At 38.1% G+C, this 23,753-nt stretch overlaps 1 protein-coding gene across 1 annotated transcript in view; it reads right to left on the reverse strand.

Annotated features, from left to right (window-relative positions):
- Positions 1 to 22,812, reverse strand: part of shisa8b (shisa family member 8b) — a 37,349-nt gene extending 14,537 nt beyond the window's left edge. The window contains exons 1-2 of the mRNA XM_028476806.1: positions 22,184 to 22,812; positions 6,585 to 6,709 (exon numbers count right to left, since the gene is read on the reverse strand). Coding sequence (XP_028332607.1) covers positions 6,585 to 6,709; positions 22,184 to 22,812 — 754 coding nt within the window. The remainder of the gene's footprint in view (positions 1 to 6,584; positions 6,710 to 22,183) is intronic.
- Between the last annotated feature and the right edge of the window lie 941 nt (positions 22,813 to 23,753).

Raw genomic sequence — 23,753 nt, forward strand, 5'->3', positions numbered from 1 at the left:
TATCTCCTCTGTCCTGAGTTTCCCTCTCGGTTTTTGTCACATGTTCACATAACACACGGCTGAAGAGACCTTCAGGAAAAATTAGCATCGAATGGGATCATTAAAAAAATTGAATTACTTTGGGTTAGTTCTTTACAACAAAACAAATATTTCATAAAAATATGATGGAAATTAAGGAAGATTCCGATAATGTATAACAAAGCTGTGCACTGTATTGTTAACTATGGTTTTTGTTAGGGATGTAACGATTCACTTAACTCCCGATACGATTCGATTCACGATACTGGGTTCCCGATACGATTCTCTCACAACTGTAGACAAACAATATAATATAAAATATTCCTTTATTTTTTGGGGAAAAATCTAGAAAGTACTGTACTATTTTCTTTTTATTTTTCATGGTCAAAAGAATCCCTTGATAAACTAATCAAAACAATGCAATTTAACTAAAAATAAATCTTGAATGAAATAAATAAAGGAATAATACAAATGAAGAAGAAGCCTATTAATTTAAATTCTGGTTCTATAGTAAACAATGCAAAACTGCATAATAGTTCTTTTTCTTTTTAAAAGTGCAACTTAAAATGTATTTTGTGCCTTAACAATTGGACTTTAAAAAAAAACAGTCATGTATTGTATTGTATTTACATCAGATATTTGTTTGGACCAGCAGAGGGCGCTGGTAACCCAGTGGTCTGTTGGCATGCAGATATATTGCAGTGAAGAAGAGATGCTATGCTAGCAGACAGAGCTAATAGAAAAACGTGACTTTTACAGATATTCATGTAATATTACAGATATTCTTTCGGTGCTAAAGGGGTATGGAATCATTTATGAACATGTTTAAGAGTAGAAGGCGGCCAGAAAAGTAGTAGCTGATTCCGCCCGCCGCGTCCGCTTCTGGACAAGAGAAGGATATATATAGCGCCCTCTGCTGTTTTAAAAAAGTATTGCGATTCAATTTTCACAGTATCGATATGAACCGTGATACCTTTGAATGGATTTTTAACTGCCTTACGATTAATCGTTACATCCCTAGTTTTTGTAGTTTTGGTAGGATTTGGGGCATCTTCTAAGCCAATCAAAAATGTATAACGAATCTGTAGAGACAACCTATATGACAGATGTGTTTGTAGCCCTGCTGGCTGGGATCCAGACGCCCTCACACATCCTTCTTTTTGGATTTATATATCATTATAAATCTCTCTGACATCCAAAAAATCTGGAGAAAAAAAAAAAAAAATCATCCCTAATTAACGCATTCTATTTGCGGTACGAACACATTTTTGCACTGGCCGTCCTCTATTTAGGTGAGCTGCGGCGCAAACCCACTGTGCAGCTCATCACAATTCTCAGCAGATAACAAGCTGCTCATTATGGCTCAGAATTCTGTGATATCCAACTGTCAGAAAGCTGATCTCACATTAGCAGCTGATATATCCCAATTAATATTCATGATTTGACAGCTGCAGGGTCAATACATCCTGGAGTTACTCTCATTTAGGGAAAATCCAATCGGGAGAAACTCGGGGCTTGGGAATGTTTTTGCAAATCCGAGTTTTGGATTTTTATTGGACTGGAAAGGACAGGTTATTAAATTTTTATCTAAAAATAAAAAGCAGGTAAAAAGCAGTTGAACGACAGTTCATTGGTATAGATAGACTAGACTGTGATTACATCAGGGGTGTATAGTAGTCAAGGCCCCAAATGCAGAGGAATAATGTACTTCAACACTCCAACAACGGCTCTGGAATAAGTCCTTATGGTGTCTTAGTTAAATATATATAATTTATAAAAAAATATCCGTAGTTTACTTTCAAGCAGCCTTAGACCCATGAGAACAACCGTTGTTATGAATACACCATTTAAGGCTGTGAGTCTAGGTAAAAATCCCAATAAAAGGAGATGTTAGAAAGATGTTTAAAAGGAGAATAAATCAGTCTGTAATGTGTGTATAAAACAGCAGAGACGACGGGTTAAAGTCGTGCATTGCTTTGGAAAAAGGCAGATTATGATCATACACGCTCATAATCACGCTAGAAATGTAGATAAAGTCAGTGATATATTCGAAATGTTCAACTAAATCGTGGATGAAGTTAAAAGGAGCTCTGATCAGAGGAGGAAAAAGAGAGTGATTACTGCTAAATAACCCAAATAAAGCTAAATTACAGTATAATTTCCTCAGAGATGAAAAAAGATGGAAAAACAATCGGCAAGATTTTATACGTTAAGTCAGGGCCTGAACACGTGGTCAAAACTTTGAGAGATGCTTTTTAATTTTAAAAAAGGTTCATCTTTAAAAAGGGAATAAAATAATTATATTATGGCTTCTAATGAACACATTTAGAAGCTTTTTGGTCAAACTATCAACAACAGTGGGTCCCTTTAAAAACATACAACTGAGAATGAGAGACAATGTCTTCAGCATCACCATCAGCTGTAGATATTTTAGTTTTTCTTCATCTTTAAACACTTAATATCTGAAAGATTCTAGTTCAAGATTAAACTGTTTCATTGTTAGATTCAAATCATTTTAAGATTTGAACTTTTGTCTTGATCTAAATTGAGTTGGGTCGGATGGTGTTTGAGGTGTACTATTGAAGGGAAAATCATGCTTATCCACACATTTTCTGATTATCTCCAGCTTTCATCAGGCGTTAGGTTGGGGTACACCCTGAAAAGGGCGCCGGTCCATCACAGGTCAACACACAGACAGACAATCAATCCCATTCACTCCTACAAGCAATTTAGAAACTCTGATCAACCCAACAGTGATGTTTTTGGATTGTGGGAGGAAGCGACAAACACAAGCACAGGGAGAACATGCAAACTCCACACAGAAAGGACCCGAGTGTCCACCCCAGGGCTTAAACCTAGAACCTTCTTACTGTGAGGCTGATGTGCTAACCACCAGGGGTGGAAAGAGTACAGAAAAAAATCTACTGAAGTAAAAGTACTGTTCCTTTGAATACATTTTACTTTAAGTAAAAGTAAAGTTACTGGTGTAAAAATCTACTCCAGTAAAAGTAAAAAGTAGCTCACTTAAAATGTACTCAGAGTAAACGTTACTTAATTACTTTTTGTTTTTTTTTTTGGGGCGGCGAGCGTTAGGGTTAGGGTTGGAAGACGAGGCGCACAATCAGAATCAGAATCAGAATCAGAAATGATTTTAATGGCCATGTACAGTTTTAAGGACAGTACAAGGAATTTATCTTGGTAGTTGGTGCACAAAACAAACAACAACAAAAAAAATAAATAAATAAATAAATAAATAAATAAATAAAAAAAAACAAAGAACAACCCAGCAACAATAATAATAATAATAATAATGATAAATATAAAGGATGAGGGATAAATAAAGGATAGATAGAGAATAAAGGATAAATAGGATAAATATAAATATATATATATATATACAGTGCAGCAGACTCTGCTCCTCCCGACCGCAGACGTAAGTATAAAATCCACTCTTTACGGCGTTGTTCTGTGAGCTTTTTAGATTTCTCACCTTTGTGAACGACAATCTTATGTACTCTATAAAATCTCTTTTCCTATTCTCGGTTAGAACGATTGGAGCAGCCGTAAAACTACACAAAACATGGGCATTTTGATGATTTCAGACGGCAGATTCTCAAGTTTCCTGCTCTCCATCAGAACTTTGCGCTCTCGCTTTGTCGCAATGTGAGTGACGACACGTGAATGAACAGAGTAGGCCATAGACATATACACACTGATCCTAACAACAGCTCTAGGGTACGTTCGATAGCTCAAATGTAGCAGACTCCGGTCCGCGTGCGGGATTTATTTTACTCTGTAACAGAATCTATTTAAAATGTAGCAAAGTACTGTTACTTGAAACAAAATGTACTTACCGTATTTTTCGGACTATAAGGCGCACTTAAAATCCTTTAATTTTCTCAAAAATCGACAGTGCGTCTTATAATCAGGTGCGCCTTATGTATGAAATTAATATGTCAACATGTTTTAGTACAACTTTGGTAAACTATGAAGCTGCACTGCTTGATGGATTTTTGGCTCTTCAGGGCTACCGTAGTCAGACTCCTTACTGAACTGAAAAAGTGAGTGTATCGTTCTATATTTTATGTATTAAACCTGAACAATGTTGAGAATTATAGTTAATGAGTTGAAAAAAAGTTTGACTTATCTGACTATTTTGTTTCGCTTAATGAGCCTTAATAATAATAATAATAATAATAATAATAATAATAATAATAATAACAAACCGGTGTGCCTTATAGTCCAAAAAATACGGTAAGTAAAAGTAAATTTACAGATTTTAAAAAGTACTCTAAAAAGTAGAAGTACACAAAAAAGCTACTCAATTACAGTAAAGTAAGAGAGTAAATGTAATTCGTCCCTTTCCACCCCTGCTAACCACTGCACCACAGTGCGTCCTATCCCTGCATATAACAAAGACTAAATATAAGAAACTAAAGTCACATTCATTACATCTGACCTTGTGCTTAACTCACCAAGGATGCTGCTTGACATGTTCTTTGTGTTATCATTGCTTTCTTGCTATTTGCATGTTGCACTTTTCTACTTCCCTGCAGGCGCTCTGCTGCCCAGCAAACACCATCCACTTGTTTAAGGTTAACTCCAGCTAGTACATTTGTTGCCCTTTTCAAGTGTACATGATCAATGGATCTGCATGGCTCATATTGTATGTAGTAACATGTAATTAGCAGGGTGTGAATTTCTAGTTGGTGAAAGATGAGGGATAGAAGCTCCAGGGGGGTGTTCACATCAAACTCTCTTCCAGCCCTAATCACATGCAGGCGCACACCAACGCATACTAATCCATATGCATGCAGGGACAAACACGTATAAGGTCAGCTGCTGTTGTGTTCTACCAGAAACGATGGGCTTCTACACAGCCACTGGGCTCGGAGAGCGGCATACCTGCTCTAAATCAGGATCTGATGCAGGCCGGCTGCACGTAGGAAGACAATGTAGGGAAGGGGCACATGCTGCCTGTAGGGGCCCAGCCTGCTTACATTAACATACTCATTATACAAGTACTGTACGTGCTGCAAACACGCGCTAAAGTTGTGCACAGTGCACGTGTTCTGCTCACAGACATAGATGTTCTATTGTGCATCCATTTCCCCCAAATAAACACACACAACTTATTGTAGCACTGATGCACTGTGTGATGTCACCGTGACTGAACAGGAGAATTTGAGAGATTTGAACAGAAACACAAGCAGGGGACAACATCTGCCTTATCTGATCTTTAACTCAACACTCTGTGAAATACTTTAGTCGTTAAAAAACATCTCACGTCAGACATAAGCCACGTACAGCCCTCGGTTTAATGTTGAGCCCAAATTAAATGCTTAAATGAATTCCCAAAACACAAAAAAATGACAGAAAAAGTCCTAGAATGAGAATACACAAGGGACGACAAAATACACAAAACTATTTCAAAACGCAAACAAGACGACTACAAATATACATAGAATTAACAGAAAAATATACAAAATGACAACCACAGTTACCACACTACACAAAAATGACTCTAAAAACATAAAAAAAAGACAACAATAACACACAAAATGACTCATAAAATGAGTGATGAAAGATAAATGTACAAAATGACAACAGAATTACACAAAATGACTCCAAAAACACAACATAAACTTACACAAACTCTTTGTTCTCTCCTGTAATGATTCTTAAATTGGTAATTATTCGAAATGCAAACATGAATGTTGTTGATAACATTCCCTGGGATCAAAACGATTAGATTTTTGCAGCCACTGTGATAAAAGCTGCCTATCTCTGAGCTATATTTTAGTTTCAAACATAAAGCAATGATGTTGCACAATAAAATCTATTCTACAGTTTGTTTACTCATAAAAAAAATCTATGCACTCCCATAAGTTAATTAAAATAGAATAATAATATACCAGTTGAAATATTTTTGCTTTGTGAGTTTTATTAGGGAGCATTTTGTCTCGATTTAGTGGGATTTCTGTGGGATTCTTTCGTCTACTCCCGTATGAAGATCAGAGGGTCAACTTCCATAATTATGTTGCTGAATTATGTATTTGCCAATATATTTGTTATTTTGCAAAAAGGAAATTCACTCTCTGTTTGATTTGTTGTCAGTTTTTGCATGTCCTGTACAAGTAATCACCAAGTTGTATGGATTATCACTGTTTAATAGAATTAGAATCAAGTTTTAATACATCAAAGTCAGCACATTTAGTCTCAAATACACATCAAACAGATTTCTGGAATAAAACCTCTTTGATGATCCAGTATTAGAGGAAATCAGTGCATTTGATGTGGTTCATGTATTGCTCTTTAGTGTGGCCACTCTGAATAATTTAGTCAGCCACATTAGAAGAATCTACATTGTCTCATTTATTAGGAGAGAAAGTAAATCGGTACAAAGAGCAAAAATGTAAATTGAGGGGGAAAAGGTGGAGGGTTGCAAAAAAAGTTTTAGGGAATTTGGAATTAAGAAATTAACAAGTAATGAAAAGGTCAGTTAAATAGAGACTGGATTATCTCTCTTTGTGTGTGTCTGTGTGTGTGTGTGTGTGTGCTCTCACCACTTTTGCTTCGCAGCATCCTGGCTGAGACTCCGTTAGCTCTTCCTCCACTGGGAGAATTGGCCGTAGCAGTTTCCATTGAGCTCACCTCGGCTCCCTGCTGCTTCAGCAGCTCCGTCAGTGTCCTACAGACCACAATAATCACTATTATACCATAGGCTTCATACACACACACACACACATAATATATATTTGGCATTCTGATTAGTGCTGGGTCAAACATCCTAATTCAGGCTTGCAGGTTCTCCAAAAGTGTGCACGGGATGGATTGCATGCATATAAGTATTGCTGGGCTGAAAATATTAATCTACACATGCATGTCATGCAAACTGAAGCTGAGCGTATTTACATTCACACTTCATGATTGTATGAAACAACACAGTCACTACGTTCTCACTAGGGCTGAACACTTCATTAAATTTTAATCGCGATCACGAATTTGGATGCCACGATTAAATTAACCTGATCGCGACAATATTTACCTTTAAAATGTGGGTTTTGCTGCATATCAAATCAGGCACTTTTGCAACCATTAGTCAGCAGCAGCTTTGAGTAATTTGGTGGAATGATGGGAGCTGTGAGCTGCAATTGTTTCCAATGAGTTGCATTTCATGAAAGCACTCTGTAATAGTGTATTTATTCAGTTAACCCTTGGTATATTTGAAATTCTGGGGTTAATTTCTCTTTTTTGGTTTACAGTGCTTCATTTTGCACTGTAAACTGTTCTTATATTGTTTTGTTTTTTTAAGTAGTGCAAAAGAGATACAGATTTTTCATCGTTTACATGATAAATTGTGATTATAATAGTGATTACAACATTGATCAAAATAATTGTGATTATCATTTTGGCCATAATCGTGCATCCCTAGTACACACTGCAGGTCTTAATGCACAATTCGGATTTATACAAAAAATCAGATTTTTTCATGTGGTCGTTCTTATTACACATTAAATGCGTCTTCAATCAGTTTGGAGTATGAACGGGATGCGAACCTGAAGTAGCCGTAAACCCATATGAGCAGAAGAGGTCCTAAGGTGACACATGACCCCATAGGCACGTACGGTCTTTACGGAAGTAAATATGGAGGCGTCCAGTGTAGGATTCTCCTGGGACTCAGAATTATGACGACAAAATAAGTGATACACACTTAACACTTATTTGCATTGCTATTGACTACATTCAGGCAGAGCAGGGACAGCAAAGGACTTGATGTTACAGTAAAGTTTGTTCTGGCTTTTTCACAATTTTTAGCCCCATCGACTGACTGTATGTTTCATTCATGAGCTCTTGGTTCTATTTCCTGAATTTCACCCCATGAACTACATGGACGCATCGGATTCTGCAATGCAATTTCTCTTTATGGGTACACTTATTGATGGAACTCCACAGGGCAACAGAAGCAGTGTTTTTTTTATTTTCATTTAGGATTAACACAAAGAACAAGGCAGAAATATTCACACAAAACATCAGTCATAGGGATGTTTAAATTAAAGAAATGAGTACAGTGCTTGTCAGCGGTATGTATTCATATTGACATTAACAGGAGTTCCACAGTGTGGATGGGAAAATAAATAAAATACATATATCTATATTTTTTTTGTGGTAGCCAGAACATTACCAAAATATAACCAGCTGTTCCTTGACCCATTATCAACATTTCCTGAAAATGTAATCAAAATCCGTTCATAACTTTGCAAGTTATCGTGTACAGACAAACTGAGTCACATTGCATTAGCTTAGCATTAGCATGACACTGATGATGAAGTCACTGATGATGACATCATCGGTTTGAACATTCTGAGAGGAACTCTGATGACATCTCTGTTGATGACATCGTCAGTGATCTAAAACAATGTTTGTCAGGAGTTCCACAGTGTGGATTAGTCATTTCAAATTGGTTTTAAATTGGTTTTGGAATGACCAAATGACTCCAAAATTACGGATGCACACACTTGGGGCATTTGGAAGCCGTCGACAAAGTTTCAGGTCGATCAGACACTGCGTCTGGGAGATATTCGCTCCACAGACACACACAGACCTTTCTTGCATTATAGATAGATAATTATCGTTAAAACCATATGCGGAGTTTAATATAACGTACATAATGTACAAATATTTCAAGCGCCATTGCTATTAGTTTCATATCACAGATGTTAGTTCTACCTCAGGTGAGTAGTATGGTCCCAAACTTTTCTGATTTTAGGTTGGTTCTTCTTCTGTTGCTGAATTCTTGAGACGATCTGTATATTTAATTATATTTTTTCTTTTGCCCCCACCCCTGGCCAGAACCTCAAGCTCCGCATATGGTTTAAACACAAGGTCATGTGGTACGTCCTGTCCTCATGTGGGAGGACACAATAGTTGTCAGTGGTTGTACGCTTTGTGTTTGAATCAATGATTATTAGTAGCTTTGCAATGTGGGGACTTTGACTCTAGGTAAAGTTAGTCGCACACACACACCCACCACCTGACAACTCCAGCTAAGAGCAACATGTTCACACCCAACAGACCTTGTAGAAAAGGCGAGTCCCTCCGGCTGGTTCTCTGATAACATATCATAGGTGTCAGTGTGTGTGTGTGTGCGTGTGTGTCCAACATGACAAAAAGCATCTCCTGCACATATAATGTGGCTAGCATGAGGCTGGTTTGACGTCAACTGCGTAATCCCACTTCCTGTCCAAAGTGCTTAGTTTTCCATGTGTACTGCTACTGTTTCTTTGCGTTGGTGACCTTGTGGATGACTTTCTGTGTTAGTTTGACCACAAATACTTTGTGCATGATCACATTTTCTGTGACGTGTTAAAAAAACAGACAAAGCATAATGTTTATTAAAACTGGTAATAAAAAAGTATACATATATATATATATATATATATATATATATATATTTCTTTTTTTAATTTTATGAATGATGAGACAACAAAAAGGGTAGCAGTCCAAATCAGTCAAGACCACAAATGAGTAACATGTCATTTTGGTCAAACTACTATATAATAAGTCTTAAGTTAAATTCAATATTTATCGTTAGTTAATCACAGACATTCATGTGGTCAATTTAAAGAGTTTTATTTAAAGAAATGTCCTTAAAGGAGTATAACAATAAATAAGACATACAATCGTGCAAAAAAAGTAAATTTTTTAACTGGTAATACATAAACGTTAAATAAAGTTTTATTTTATATACATTTCCACTAACCAATAAATACAAAACAGTATGTCTAGTTCTCTCTTATTTACAATATTAAGTAAACTGCAAAACACATTGTCGAAAGAACATTAGATTCTGCACAATGCAGTACCAATTTACACCACCAGAGGCAGGTGAAGTAAGAAGGACAACAATAAATAAATGCACTTCTATCATTTCTTGCCAATGTTCATTTGCGCATAAATAACACACCAGGTCTACTGATGCTGGAATCCAGCATTTATTGCCTAAGTAGACAACTCCACTGGTCATCAAACTGGACGACAACATCTTGCTAAATATATAGTAATTATAACAGATACATACCCAAAATTCATGCATTGATCTCAAGTCGGATCAGGCTCAACTGAACAAAGTTCTCGGGGGGCATTTCTCATATATTCCCTGAATTAAATGTACAAACATATAATATACTGTATTTCATTAGTGATCCAAAGACAATCCAATCCATGAATAGTACAGTAAATACTTATGTAACTGTCATCATTGGTTCTTCTCTTCTTTCTCATCACATTAGAGCTACATTGAGATGAGACTTTGCAAATGATCTCTAACAATTACTATGCACTGATCACCTTCATACGTCATGCAGTGGACAGAAAAAGCAAACTCTGACGATACCTACGCAGAGATCTACGCTGGCCGCGTACAGCAGCACTGCACTAATCGCTTTAATGTGAACCCAGGAAGAAGAGTGCAGCATGTGCACTGTACATCCTCCCAGAAATGGATACGTCATCGATCCTGCCGTTGCCCAAGGCTACATTTGGACTAAAATTCAATCCAACATATTGTAGTTATTCTCCTGCTTCAATGTCCTACAACAATGAAAACTATTGATTAATATATTCTTTGGTTTTTTTAAGAACGTATGGGGCGCCGATTGTAAAGTTGCGCATGCTAAAATAAACAGCAACTTATTGCAACTTTTTGCAACAAAAATGTAAATTTTTTAATGTTTCTTTTGACCAGATTTACAGCAATACTTCTGAAATTTATAATATTATTTTACTCGTAAAAATATAGAGTCAATGTTAAATGTAAGTGTTAAATCTAAATCTAAACGTTAAATCTAAATCTAAACGTTAAATCTAAATTTCAAACGTAAATTCTACATGTTAAATCTATACCTAAATGTTAAATTTAAATGTTAAATGTACATCATAAATGTTAAATCTAAATCTAAATGTTAAATTTAAATCTAAATGTTAAATGTAAATCTTAAATATTAAATCTAAAGTTTAAATCTAAATTTCACGGGTGAAACTAAATATTTAGCTAATATGCAAATACACTAAAATTAGCTTTTATTTTGGTACTTTCGGTGACTTAGCATATTAGCTAAATATTTAGTTTCACCCATGACATTTAAATTTAACATTTGACATTTAGATTTAACATTTACATTTAGATTCAACATTTACATTTAGATTCAACATTGACATTATATATTTATGAGAAAAGAAATATCACACATTTCACAAATATTGCTGTAAATCTGGCCAAAAGTAACATTAAAAGCTATCTGTTGCAAAAAGTTACTGTTTATTTTAGCATACACAACTTTACAATTGGCACCCCATAAGAACACAATTAATTTATAATATAGATTTTAATGTGTATGGACACAAGTCATTGAGCTAATAATGTGCTTGTTACTAGTTCTATGTTTGTGTGTTTTCTGTTTAACATTTTAAGGCTGATAACATTGATGCCATTGTTTTGTAAAATTTTATTTTATTTTTTTCAACTTTTTATGAAATCGCAGGGTTAACTGAAAGTGACTGTTTGCTGTTGTCAGTTGTTTTTCTAATCCATCTATAAATTAATGTTTTGTGGGGAGTGAACCTGTCATTTTGCATTAATTGGTCGTCCAATCAGTTTCCAATCACTCACAGTCCAGTTTGTGAGTTGTTGTTTCATCAGAATAGATACATTTTGACATCTCGTCCATGAAGTGCATTGTTAGATCCGGTCGAAGGTTCATAGAAACCAAACGACCTGCATGAAAAACGGCCGACACGAGAGAAACACAAACTATTGAGGACTACAAGCATTGGAAAATGCAGCAGAAATTAAAAATATTTGGTCAACTTTGAGGGTTTATAGTTTGTTGAAGGCAAAAGGATAAACTTGTAGCACTTTTGTGTTTTCACTGCAATCCATGAACACAACAACTTGGTGGTTTTAGACAACCTGAAACGTAGTAAACAGTCCTCAAGTCAGAGTTATCTACAAAACATCCATCAAGAATCTAATCCCATCAAACTGTTTCATTTAGTAACGCAGTAATGCAGCCTGCTTGCGGGAAAATAACTTAATAATAATAATAATAATAATATAATATAATAATAATTATAATCCCGTACTTTACTCGTTAATTGGGAAAAGTAATCAGATTACAGTAATGCGCTACTGCCCTTCACTGGTCACGAATGACAAATTATGCAGTTTTGTGTTAAAGGTTGTTAAATAAAGAGTTATTATTTATTTATTTTTCTTCTGTTACCTTTTATATCAGGGGTGTCAAACTCACTGTAGTTCAGGGGCCAAATACGGACCAGTTTTAATTATTGGTTGGGGAAAAAAACATTTTAAAAGTCATTGTGCCCTAGTTTTTAAAATCAGTCCCTGCCTGATCTTCACTTCAAAGATTATTGATTTTATAACCAATTTTTGTGTAATTTAAAGATATTTTGTGGAATTGCAAGATTTGGGGAGTTATTTTTACAATTTGCAATGAAAAATGACTGCATTCATGTGATGTAAACAAAGGAAAACTGCAAGCCCACAAAACATATTGTAGAATTTCAGATATCTACAACTGGATTATTTGGTATTTTACATAATAATTTATGTTTTCTGTCATTTTTACTGTCTCCTGAGGGGCCAAATTCATGGTCTAAAGGGTTGGATTTGGCCCCCAGTTCTTGAGTTTGACACAAGTGTTCTACAGTTTTCCCATCAGTCCAGGAAACTCCATGTGCTAATTTTCAATTTCCTCTAAAGATAAAAAAAGTTTTTTTTTCTTCTTGAGTAGCAAACACAGTCTGGTGTTACTTTTTATCTCTTGGGTGACTCAGTATTTTCGTAGCTCTTTTTCATAAACACGCTAGCGTTCCTCTCCCTCTAATCAGCCAAACAATATTTATTTATTCAATCACCTTGAAATGGAGGAAAAGCTGTTCTCTGCTGAGTGAAAACTTTTCAAAGCGTATAGTTACAGTATGTTTTGACGATTGCTGCGCTGCAGTTTGAAGCCACAGACGTTTGTGAAAGAAGGATGAACAAAAAGCTGAGCGACTGCTGGCCCTGTGAACTTTATTTCTGACTGATATGATTATGACTGTGACGGACAGAGGGCTGTGAGTCTTTGTCACGCTACGTCGTTGCTGAAAAGCTGCAAAAGCTGATCAGCCATCGCTGCACAGAGTGGGCTTTAAACAGCCAAAGCCTGGAGTCAGTGGGCAATGACCCACATTGTACGTGTGTGTGCATGTCTGCACACAGGCAGGTAAAAGGGGCTGCAGGGTGGAAGTTGCCAGCTCTGTTTGCTTCCCTGCACTGTGACTTTGGGATGGATTACCGAGCGCACACACTCACGGTCACCTTGACACCTTTGTTCACAACACACATGCACAAGCTTACATGTACACGTTGGTGGAAGGTGACAGAAGCTGCTGGGTTTCCGTTACCCTTGGAAACGCTCAAAATCTAAATAGCGCTATAGAGGGTTTCCACGGCTCGTCATCAACCGCCTCACCAACCCGGAAGTCGCCATTTTGGAGATAAGCAGCAGGTTTACAAACTGCACACAAACGAGCAAATCCCAAATTTTGAGAGGAAATGGTGAACTACTGCCGTGTTTTTGGCTGTACTAATTGGTCAGACCGTGAAAAACGTGGAGTTTTATAGACGGCCAAAAGTTATAACAGATCAGGAAGAACAATGTCTGCATTTTATAGTCAGTAGTTCTACATCAGGAGAGCAGTGACTATGAGACTAGCTCACCGTTGTTATTGGCGTTTAAGCAAACACCGCCCCCCTCATCTCCCGTCTTGCATTTAAATCCAGCTTCAGGTCGTCCAGTTTCTTCTCCAGGGAACGGATATTAGAACGCAGAATGGGAAGCAGCGTTCTCTGACGATTAGCTTTTAACTTGGTCGGTAGCCCCGCTCCTGTTCCCGATCACACCTCTTACGTCTCCTACGCTGGCGGACACCACTGGTACGAGGCTCCGCTGCTTCCTAGGCCGCTGGATGTAGCCGACGTAGCAATCCAAGGCTCGAGGTCCAGAGTAGTCGCATCTAACGAACTATAACTATTTGATTCGCTGGAATCTAAGATCGCAGAGTACACCTCTGTGAGCCTCCAACATGTAGTGTCAACACCTGCTTACCTCCAACATGGTCGCGCATCCAGGCAACTGCCCAGAAAGTGATTTTTTTAAAAAACACTGAAATACTGCTAAAAAGTTTTTACTCTTTCATGAGGTTTTTCATGCATTTTGATATTGAAATTTATCGCAAAAGCGCAATGGAAACACTTTTTCCGCAATTACACGTCACATGACATGACGTAGCTGGTCACATGGCGCAGTACGTGTGGACAGAAGAGGAAACCGAGACATTTCTTTGTATTGTACCTAAAAATGATTACTGCCACATTAGACAGCAAACAACAAAGGAATGTGGAGTGTCATAAGGAGGTTTGGAGTCCATCTTCCTGCAGCGAAGTCTCGCAGGATGAGATTTCACTGGAGTTACGACGCTCCAAAACAACCTTCAACGGAAACACATTCAAAGCGCAAATATGATTTGTTGACATTTAGAAATATCGCTTTCATTTTACAAAGAACTGTAATGGAAACCCTGCTAGTGAGTGATTGAAAGCTAGTGAAGTGGGAGAATAAAAACTGGATCCAACTTTTTGTATTTTTTTTTTTAACATTTTCCACTTTTTGGTTAAGAAGTAGTTTTTCACAAGTGTTTCCAGCAGACATGATATAAGGTAAGGTTACTGCCAAAGGTTTTGTGCGTGCACAAAATGACGTCATTGAGTCACAGGCATCGTGTGTCAACTAAAGATCTGCAATGCAAATACAGCATTTGTTTTTAGCAGTTTAACAAGAGGAAGAAGAAAAGTTTGTGTTAAAATGTCACGCAACGTGGCAAGAGAACAAAATCAGGTTAATTCAGTCTCTCTCTACTTTGTTGTTACATGCTCAATATTAGGTGTATTAAGTGTCTACACGGAAGTAGTCATGTGTTTTGTTCTTCATCTTCTCTAAACGGTGATGGCCTCCAGTTAAAACGAATGCAACAAATTCCTTTGAAATCCTAACGTGACCAAAATCCCAACCCGTTTGGGTTCTTTGCGTGCACAAAATGAAGAGGGAGGTAAAATGGAGCGATCCCATTTGTTGCGTGTGGTGACAGTCCATATGTTAGCTCAGGCTCTATTGAGTATTGCCTATCTGTCTGCTCTGAATCCGGCCCGAGAAGCCAAATCATTTAAGTTACAATGTCCTTGATTACATAACATGAGGCGTGGAAAGAGCTCGAGCAGCGTACACACACATTAAAGATATGGATCCTACGCTGAGGTAGTCAGCATGTGATGTACAGTGCATGCACAGCTGATTGAGGCATATTAGTATTGACGTGATCACTGTGCTGTCCGGGTCAGGATAAGGACTAAAACCATACAGTATGTGTTGATTGGAAAGACAAATATATCAGCCATAGACAGTGCACAGTCTGACTTTAGTAGTCTCATATGTCTGTGTTGAGGTCTTTCTTTTATTCAGACAACTTTTTTTTGAAGTTGTTTTATGATCTCCTGACAGTCGAAACATCAAAGTCAATTTCCTGAAAAAAAGTTGTCTGAATAAAAGAAAAACCTTAACATAGGATTAAGAAAGAAAACAACATGAAGGTTCTGGACTCATATATAGATATATATGCACTGTGTGATCAGATGCTAATTCCAGTTTAACACATACACTTTTTTCTTTATTTCATGGATGTATTTCCACCAATGAAAATGCTAAAATTAAGCTTTTTAATGACGGATTTGCTCAGATTTCTACATTTTCCCAATGTTTCTGCTAATACCTGTAGGTCCAGACAGTTGATGCTGATTGGTTCTTTTTGTAAATCAATTTACCCAAGTAGGACAACCCATAACTCTCTGCATGTCATCTATACAATCTGATATGATTCTGACTTTCATTCAATCTAAAAAAGGATATTCAGTGAATTGGAAGAAATTTGTGCACTAAATCTATGTTTAAAAGTCTCATATCATGTTATTTTTCACCCATCTCCATTTATTCTAAGAACCCCAAAAACAGAATATTTGAGGTTTATTTTCCCAAACTCGCCTGTTTTCCAGAGTTTTAGCCTCTGAAAAGTCACTTTCTGAGCAACTCTACACAAACAGGCTGATTTGTGGCCTACTTACTCATGTCATTGTCCAGTTTGGGTTGCATGACTGAGACTAAACTTTACCCTAACCCTAACCCTAAAAATTGTCACGATATTGGGTTATAACCTAACCCTAAACTTAACCCTAAGATGCTACGTACTTCGGTAACCATACCAATAGCACCGGGGGTTGTCCGTACAGCAACTGTACAAATAGACACTTTTTTTAAAGGTCATATATTACGGTATTTTTCACCGTTTGTTCTAAGAACCCCCAAAACAGAGTATTTGAGGTTGTTTTTCCCAAACTCGCCTGTTTTCCAGAGTTTTAGCCTCAGAAAAGTCACTTTCTGAGCAACTCTACACAAACGGGCTGATTTGTGGCCTACTTATGCATATTCATGAGTGGGCGTGTCTATAGACAGGACACTGACTTCCTCCTCCCCGCACGGTGACGTAGGGCAAGAGTACGGCCCGCCCTCCTCCCACCCACTCCATAGCCGAGCTCATGCTGCTTTATAAACACGAGACAGAGCGTGGGGGCGGGGCGTTCACTGATACATATATAGACTAGAAAATACATACATAGCGCTGTGCGAACAATGCTGAAATGCTCACTTTCGTGGGCGTGTCTGTTTACATGTCACGGCAGAGAGCTTCCTGGAGGCGCAGCTCCTCCAGCTCAGTGCCGCATCAAATTTGTCATCAAAGTGGAAACGCATCATCAAATTGGAGCGAGGTGTTTGGGCTCACCCTGTAGTAAGAAAGGAGCAAATCACCCTCTAACTAATGATTGAGAGAATCAATGAAAAAAACACTTTGGGCATGTGTATGAAGCCCTAATAGCACTTTATGATGTTTAAAGCACAGAAAAGTTGATTTAGCTTAACATGGGCCCTTAAATAATTGAAAATATACTGATTTCACTTTACTGCCCCCTTGTGACGTGGAAGACTACACCTACACGACCCACACATTTTCTCGAGTGATGCTCCTATGTTGCAAAATAATTTTGGGTAATTGATGTAACACATTTTTTTGGCTAATGGCTAATAACTTACAGACTTCTTAGTCACTCACTCACAATTCAAACCCTGTGACCTGTGCTACCACCCTGTTGGTCTCTCACACTTTGTGTCAGGTGAGTGCTGTGTTCTATCAACGTTCTCATGGAACCTAAATATCATCATCATCATCATCATCATCTTAATGATGATTGAGCTATAAATCACAACCAGTGTGTGCATGTGTGTTGAATCCTGAAGGTCACTGATGTTTATTTACTCTCTCAGTGATGATCCAGCTCCTGTCTGGCTACGTGTGTGACCTGAGGCGGTGCTCTGTGTTCCCTATTGTTGGCTGGGGATCATGGCACGGACATGGCATGGTTGGAGCTACTGAGCACTGGGATTTATGGCTGATGAGTTAAATGGTATGTAAGAAGGGAATTACAGTACTTGGGATTTGAACTTGAACCAATTTGAGAAAACTGGTGATATTCCTGACAGGTAAAACCACTTTCTAAAGAGTAAGAGAGAAAAAGTTATAAAAAAAAAAAAAAAAAAGTAAATAATTGGTAACTGGTATTGGTGTTTTGATATCTGGGTGCATGTTTTAGTGCTTCATAGCAGGTCCCAGATGCATATACACAATTGGACCTGAGATTAATGTCAGCAGGCTAACAGCAACCAGAACCGTTAAAGCTGTAATCATCTGTGAAATTTGTTTAATCTCCAGGAGGGAGTGGTAATCTGTTGAGATGAGCTCACGGAGGGAAGATGTTTATGCATCCAGAGAGTTTCTATTTCAGTGAGGTGTTACCCTGAAGGGAGCATTAATCCTGGCTATGTGTGTGTGCGTGTGCACGACATGTGTGTATGACATGAGGGTTGTTGTTTTTATTTTGCTAACTTAGGTTAATGGGAGATCCAGACTGGTTAGTGGGATTTCAATACAAGCTTGAAGGGAAGACATAGGAAAAACATCAAAGAAACACGTGGAGATAAAAAAGGATTAAAGGGAGAGACGTAAAATCCACTGATTGCAAGAAGGAGAAATGGTCAAACTGAGGGTAGATGCATTAAAGGTCTCATATCATGTTGTTTTTCACCCATCTCCACTTGTTCTAAGAACCCCAAAAACATAGTATTTGAGGTTTATTTTCCCAAACTCGGCTGTTTTCCAGAGTTTTAGCCTCTGAAAAGTCACTTTATGAACAACTCTACACAAACAGGCTGATTTGTGGCCTACTCATGCATATTCATGAGTGGGCGTGTCTATAGACGGGACACTGACTTCCTCCGCCCCGCACGGTGACGTAGGGCTAGGGGACGGCCCACCCTCCTCCCACCCACTCCATAGCCGAGCTCATGCTGCTTTATAAACACGAGACAGAGCGTGGGGGCGGGGCGTTCACTGATATATAGACTGTAGAAAATATATACATAGCACTGCGCGAAGGACGCTGAAATGCTCACCTTTGTGGGCGTGTCTGTTTACATGTCAATCATGGCAGAGAGCTTCATGGAGGCGCGGCTTCTCCAGCTCAGTGCCGCGTCAAATTCGTCATCAAAGTGGGAACGCGTCATCAAATTGGAGCGAGGTGTTTGGGCTCACCCTGTAGTAAGAAAGGAGGAGACTCTGCTATGTTGTGACTATCGCTATCAGCAATGTACATAACCCTGAACATCAGGAGATTCACTGAGGCACACACGCCGAAAGCTTTTTGGCTTCTAAGATCCCAGACCGGTCTGCTTCCCAAAACCCTACACTTCAGATGGAAGTCAGTGCCTTGCCTGTTAAATGATTGACTAGATAAAGAACTCAAAATCTTATTTGGGGGTGATGAAATTGTGGGGAAACTTCCATTTTAATTTTTTTTCCCCAAAGCAAAAGAGACGCGAAGCAGTCAAGCATGAGGGATCCATATTTCTGATATGATTTGTCTTGTTGCTGGAGCACAGTCTGTATTTTTGACAATAAATCGAACCCTAATTTGGGATTTTGTATTGAAATCCATACAAAATGAGTGCTTCCATTATTGGGCAGCAATTTCACGCTCGAGAGGAGTTTCTACCCATTATTTTGTGTGATGAGTCAGCAGATTTCTATATAGTCAACGTCCTTAAGGCTGCGTGTTTGCGTGTGGGTTTGATGGAAATGTTGGTCTTAACTGGCTGCTTAGTAAAAAGTCCTGATACTTTGAGGCTGCTTGTCTTGGTATTTCCCCAAACTAAAAGTTAACGTTCAGATGAGCAGGCTGCATATTGATATTTTAAAAGTTTACCCATCTTGTAGAAATTGTAGTTACTTTTAAATGAAAAAATTAGGTTGTCAGAATATGAATATGTTGTAAAAGGACAGTTCCATTGGTTCCCAAACTGGGGGGCGCGCCCCATTGTTTGGGATGACATGGCATAAATAAATTAATTCATAAATGAATACATTTGCAGTCAAAGAACTTTATTATTACTGTTTAATAATATGTGATTGCTCAATTTATGTTATTGTTTTGAGTTTTGAAGAAGAATCGCAATTTTGACCTTTTTAATGAATTTTGAACCAATTTTGTTAAAAATGTTGTTGAGGTGGCGGTTGGGGGTTCTTTATTGAACTAGTTCAATAAAGAAAAACGACTGCTGTTCTGATATTGAACTTTTGATGTGTTTTCAAAGAGTTATGACATCATTTTGCATTGATAAATAGGTTATTAATTGATTTCCCAGGATGTTCGAAAAATTTTTGACAAATGCGTCCATGCACACACACACACACACACACACACACACACACACACACACACACACACACACACACACACACACACACACACACACACACACACACACACACACACACACACACACACACACACACACACACACACACACACACACTGCTCTAGAGCAGGGGTCTGCAAACTGCGGCTCTGGAGCCTCATGTGGCTCTTTGACTCTTTTGCAATGGCTCCCTATAGCTTTAAAAGAATAAAAAATAATTAATTGTTATTTTTCTTACAGAGGGTATAGATGATTGATGACATTAACTTCAAATACAATTATGATAAAACAATTTGTTTAGCTAAAAAATAAATCACATTGTGCAATAACTCTGCCATCTTCCTACTTCATCAAACCAACAACTTTCCTGCACCTGTGGCTAACCATACATTTTAAGATAACTAAACTAACAAAAACACTATTCTGGAAGAAAATAGAGATTTTATTTGTTTGGGGAAAGATTTATTTAATTGCCAATATGCATGCTTGATATGTTGCAAGAAATGAGCAATTGGCATGTGACATCACATGATCATGTGTTATCAAATTCAAGTTATTTTTTGTAACCCTTTCAATCCATTAACTCACAACATTATTCTATACTATTTTAAGTGTTTAGAATTTTAAACACTATATTTTCTTCATTGAGAAGGTATTTTTTCGGCTCCAGAAGGATTTTAATCCAGGTGAGATTAGACAAAATGGCTCCTTTCAGAGTAAAGGTTGCAGACCCCTGCTCTAGAGGAACGAAACAAGAGGAAACAGAAAGCAAAGAACACAAAAAAAAAAAAAGTGTGTGAGGTACACTCAAAGCAGAACAATTGATACAAAGAATAAAGGGCAGAAGCGCTCTGGCAGGTGAGTGTAGAATCCAAACAGAAGCAGGAGTGTCGGCTGTCCCGGGGTTAGCCGTCGGATGTAAAAGCTGTAAAATGTGGTAATAATATGTGTGTGCTGCCTGATGCACACCCTGAACCATTGATTTGTCCTGAAGTAGGAGACGTGTGTGTTACATGTGTGTACATATGCTTGCATGTGTATCAGAAAACTCCCAGAATTCCAATTATATATATATATATATATATATATATATATATATACTAAAAAAAAGAGACCTCACTGTGCTGACTGTCACAGATCAACTATCGTCTAAAAAAAGCACAAAGAAAGAATTCTCACACAGAAGATCAATAATGTCCCTCTTTACTACAGCAAAGATCGCTTGTTGTTTTGTTTACACATTTTATTTCATATATACGTAATGCTTACAAAGCAAAGCAGATGGTACACAGAGGGTTAAATACATATGATTAAGAACAAGAAAAAAGGAGAAACAAAAAAAATGACACAAACCAAAACAGAAAAAAATGTCACATTAGAAACATATTTTGAAATGATGAGCAGAAGAAAAATAAAGGCTAGTGAATAGAATTGTAGACAAATGAGTTTTCCAGAGATTTATGTTTGCATGCAAAGACAGCAATGGCATGAAACTGCAGTGTTTTAATCACCTTTCCTAATGTAATCGCTATAACTATTGATATTTTCTCTATATATATCCTTCTTTCCCTTTTAAATGGACTTAACTCAGCATTTATTGTATTTAAATCTATGATTAATCTATGATCATTGGCTTACCACTGCCATTTAGTTTTACGTTGGGTTAATTTGAAATTCATCCGAACATTTGCAAGCAAACATACACACATGCACACGTGTTAGAAGATCTACACACAGAGTTGGAAGTTGTAAACTCCACGCTGGCAGGTTGTGTGTGAAGATGTGCACCGTGAAAGTGTTTCTGTGTTTGTGAGGGACACTTTGTGAGACCTTTTCGTCTTGGCGGAGGTCAGAATTTCCAACTTTCCAACATTACAGAAATGCATGAGAACACACACAAACACCTACAGATGTGCATGCTTATTCACTTCTAGACACGTCACACAACGTCTCACAACGACACTAAGGGGGACATGTTCACAGACGCACAAGTTTTTCTCAAACGATCTTTGTGAGGACTGTAGAGACAAAGATTACTTGAAGATAAAATCTGAGTTTGGTGATTAAAATCCTCACAAAGAGAGTTAAATAGACTCCTGTGCATTTGCTCTAACATTCTATTTTGAAAGGGAACTCTCTCCATAAACACACACACACGCACACACACACACACACATCCTCACCTTGAGTTGATGTCAGCCTGAGCCGTCCCCACCCCTCCTCCGCTGCCTCCTCGGCTCTTCTCCAGGCCTAGCTTGGTGAAGATGCCCACCAGAACCATGATGGCCACCACGCCGCAGATGATGTAGACGATGAGGTGAGTGCGGTCCCGGTCTTGGTCTTCCTGGTCCTCGGTGAGGGTGGCCACGGGCTTGCCCGTGTTGGCCCATATGGGCGTGTCGTAGTTGGAGCAGATGTTTTGGTCCAGTCGCTGCTGGCGGAACTGGCAGCAGAAGCGGTAGAAGCATGTTCCACAGCAGTAAAGGAAGACACCAGCGTTACAGTTGAACGGAGGATCCCATTGGCCCATTACATCGTAGTAACCCTGACAACGGGTCCCGCCAACAGGAGGCCCATCCTCATCGTCTGCGTCCCCGCCGCTGATGGGGGTGGACAGTCCTGTCTCTGGTGGAGGATTCTGAGTGGTCTCCAAAGAGTCTGTTGCTGTCTGATTGGCCTGAGCGGTGGGGACTATCAAGGGGTCACCATCACTGGGCGTGTTGGCTGAAGGGTCCTGGGTGAGGACCAGCCGGGTCACAAGGAACAGAAGGAAGAGGAGGCAATAGTGGCAGGAAGAGTTGGTGGCCGCCATGCTTATTGTCAACGTCCCACCTGCACGCTAAGAACACAAAACAACACATTTAAGATAAACGGACAAGCATTAGATACGTTCATGTTAAGTGCCTTCATGGAAGCAGATTCACACCACACTCATGTTCAAACACACGATGTGGATATTGACCATGGAAGCTCATGAAGTCAATATTGAAAAGAGGTCAGAGGAGACGTTAAATAGGCCAGCTCGACTTTTTCACACAGACATTCAACTGTTTATGAATGTAAAAAAAACACAGTTGCATGGAGTGCTGCATGGGTTTCTTGTAGTTGAAAGTTGCATGAAAAACTCTTCAGTTTGGGGATCCAACCTAGAGTTTTGAAAGGATGTGAGGCACTCAGAGGGACCGTTGTTAAAAAGCCTTTATTCCATCAGGGCTGTATAATCAGAAAAAACATGCCAATGTGTTTAAGTTCATCTCATGTACATTCAATTATAAGTCATCTAAATGAGAATAAGGCTTAAAACCAGGGTTTGGGTCAATTATAATTGTAGTTGAGTAATTGGTAATTAATTACAATTATGACAGAAATATGAAAAAAAAAAAAAAACAAGTTGCTGTTGTAATTGTAACTGAATTGTAATTGAGTTCATATACTTGACTTGTAATTGTAATTGGCATGGAAATTCTATAAAACCTGTCATTTACAATGTAATTAAATCTAACGCCCACACCATAAGTATTATTTCCAATATTTCCATTGATTAAGAAGCCTAACAAGGTAATAAAGAGATGAGAAACAAATTAGATGATATTTTGTGTGTGCATTTTACAGCTGATTTAAGACATGGGTCAAAACTGACCTGTTATCATAAGAGAAGCTAACAGAAAGCTAACGCTAACTTTCATGAGCTAATTGATTAAAGGCTCAGTAACTGTGATTAATTGTGATTGAAATTTAGTAATTGAGAATGTA

The sequence above is a fragment of the Gouania willdenowi genome, chromosome 19, assembly GCF_900634775.1.
Source record: "Gouania willdenowi chromosome 19, fGouWil2.1, whole genome shotgun sequence".
NCBI classification, from domain to species: Eukaryota; Metazoa; Chordata; class Actinopteri; order Blenniiformes; family Gobiesocidae; genus Gouania; species Gouania willdenowi.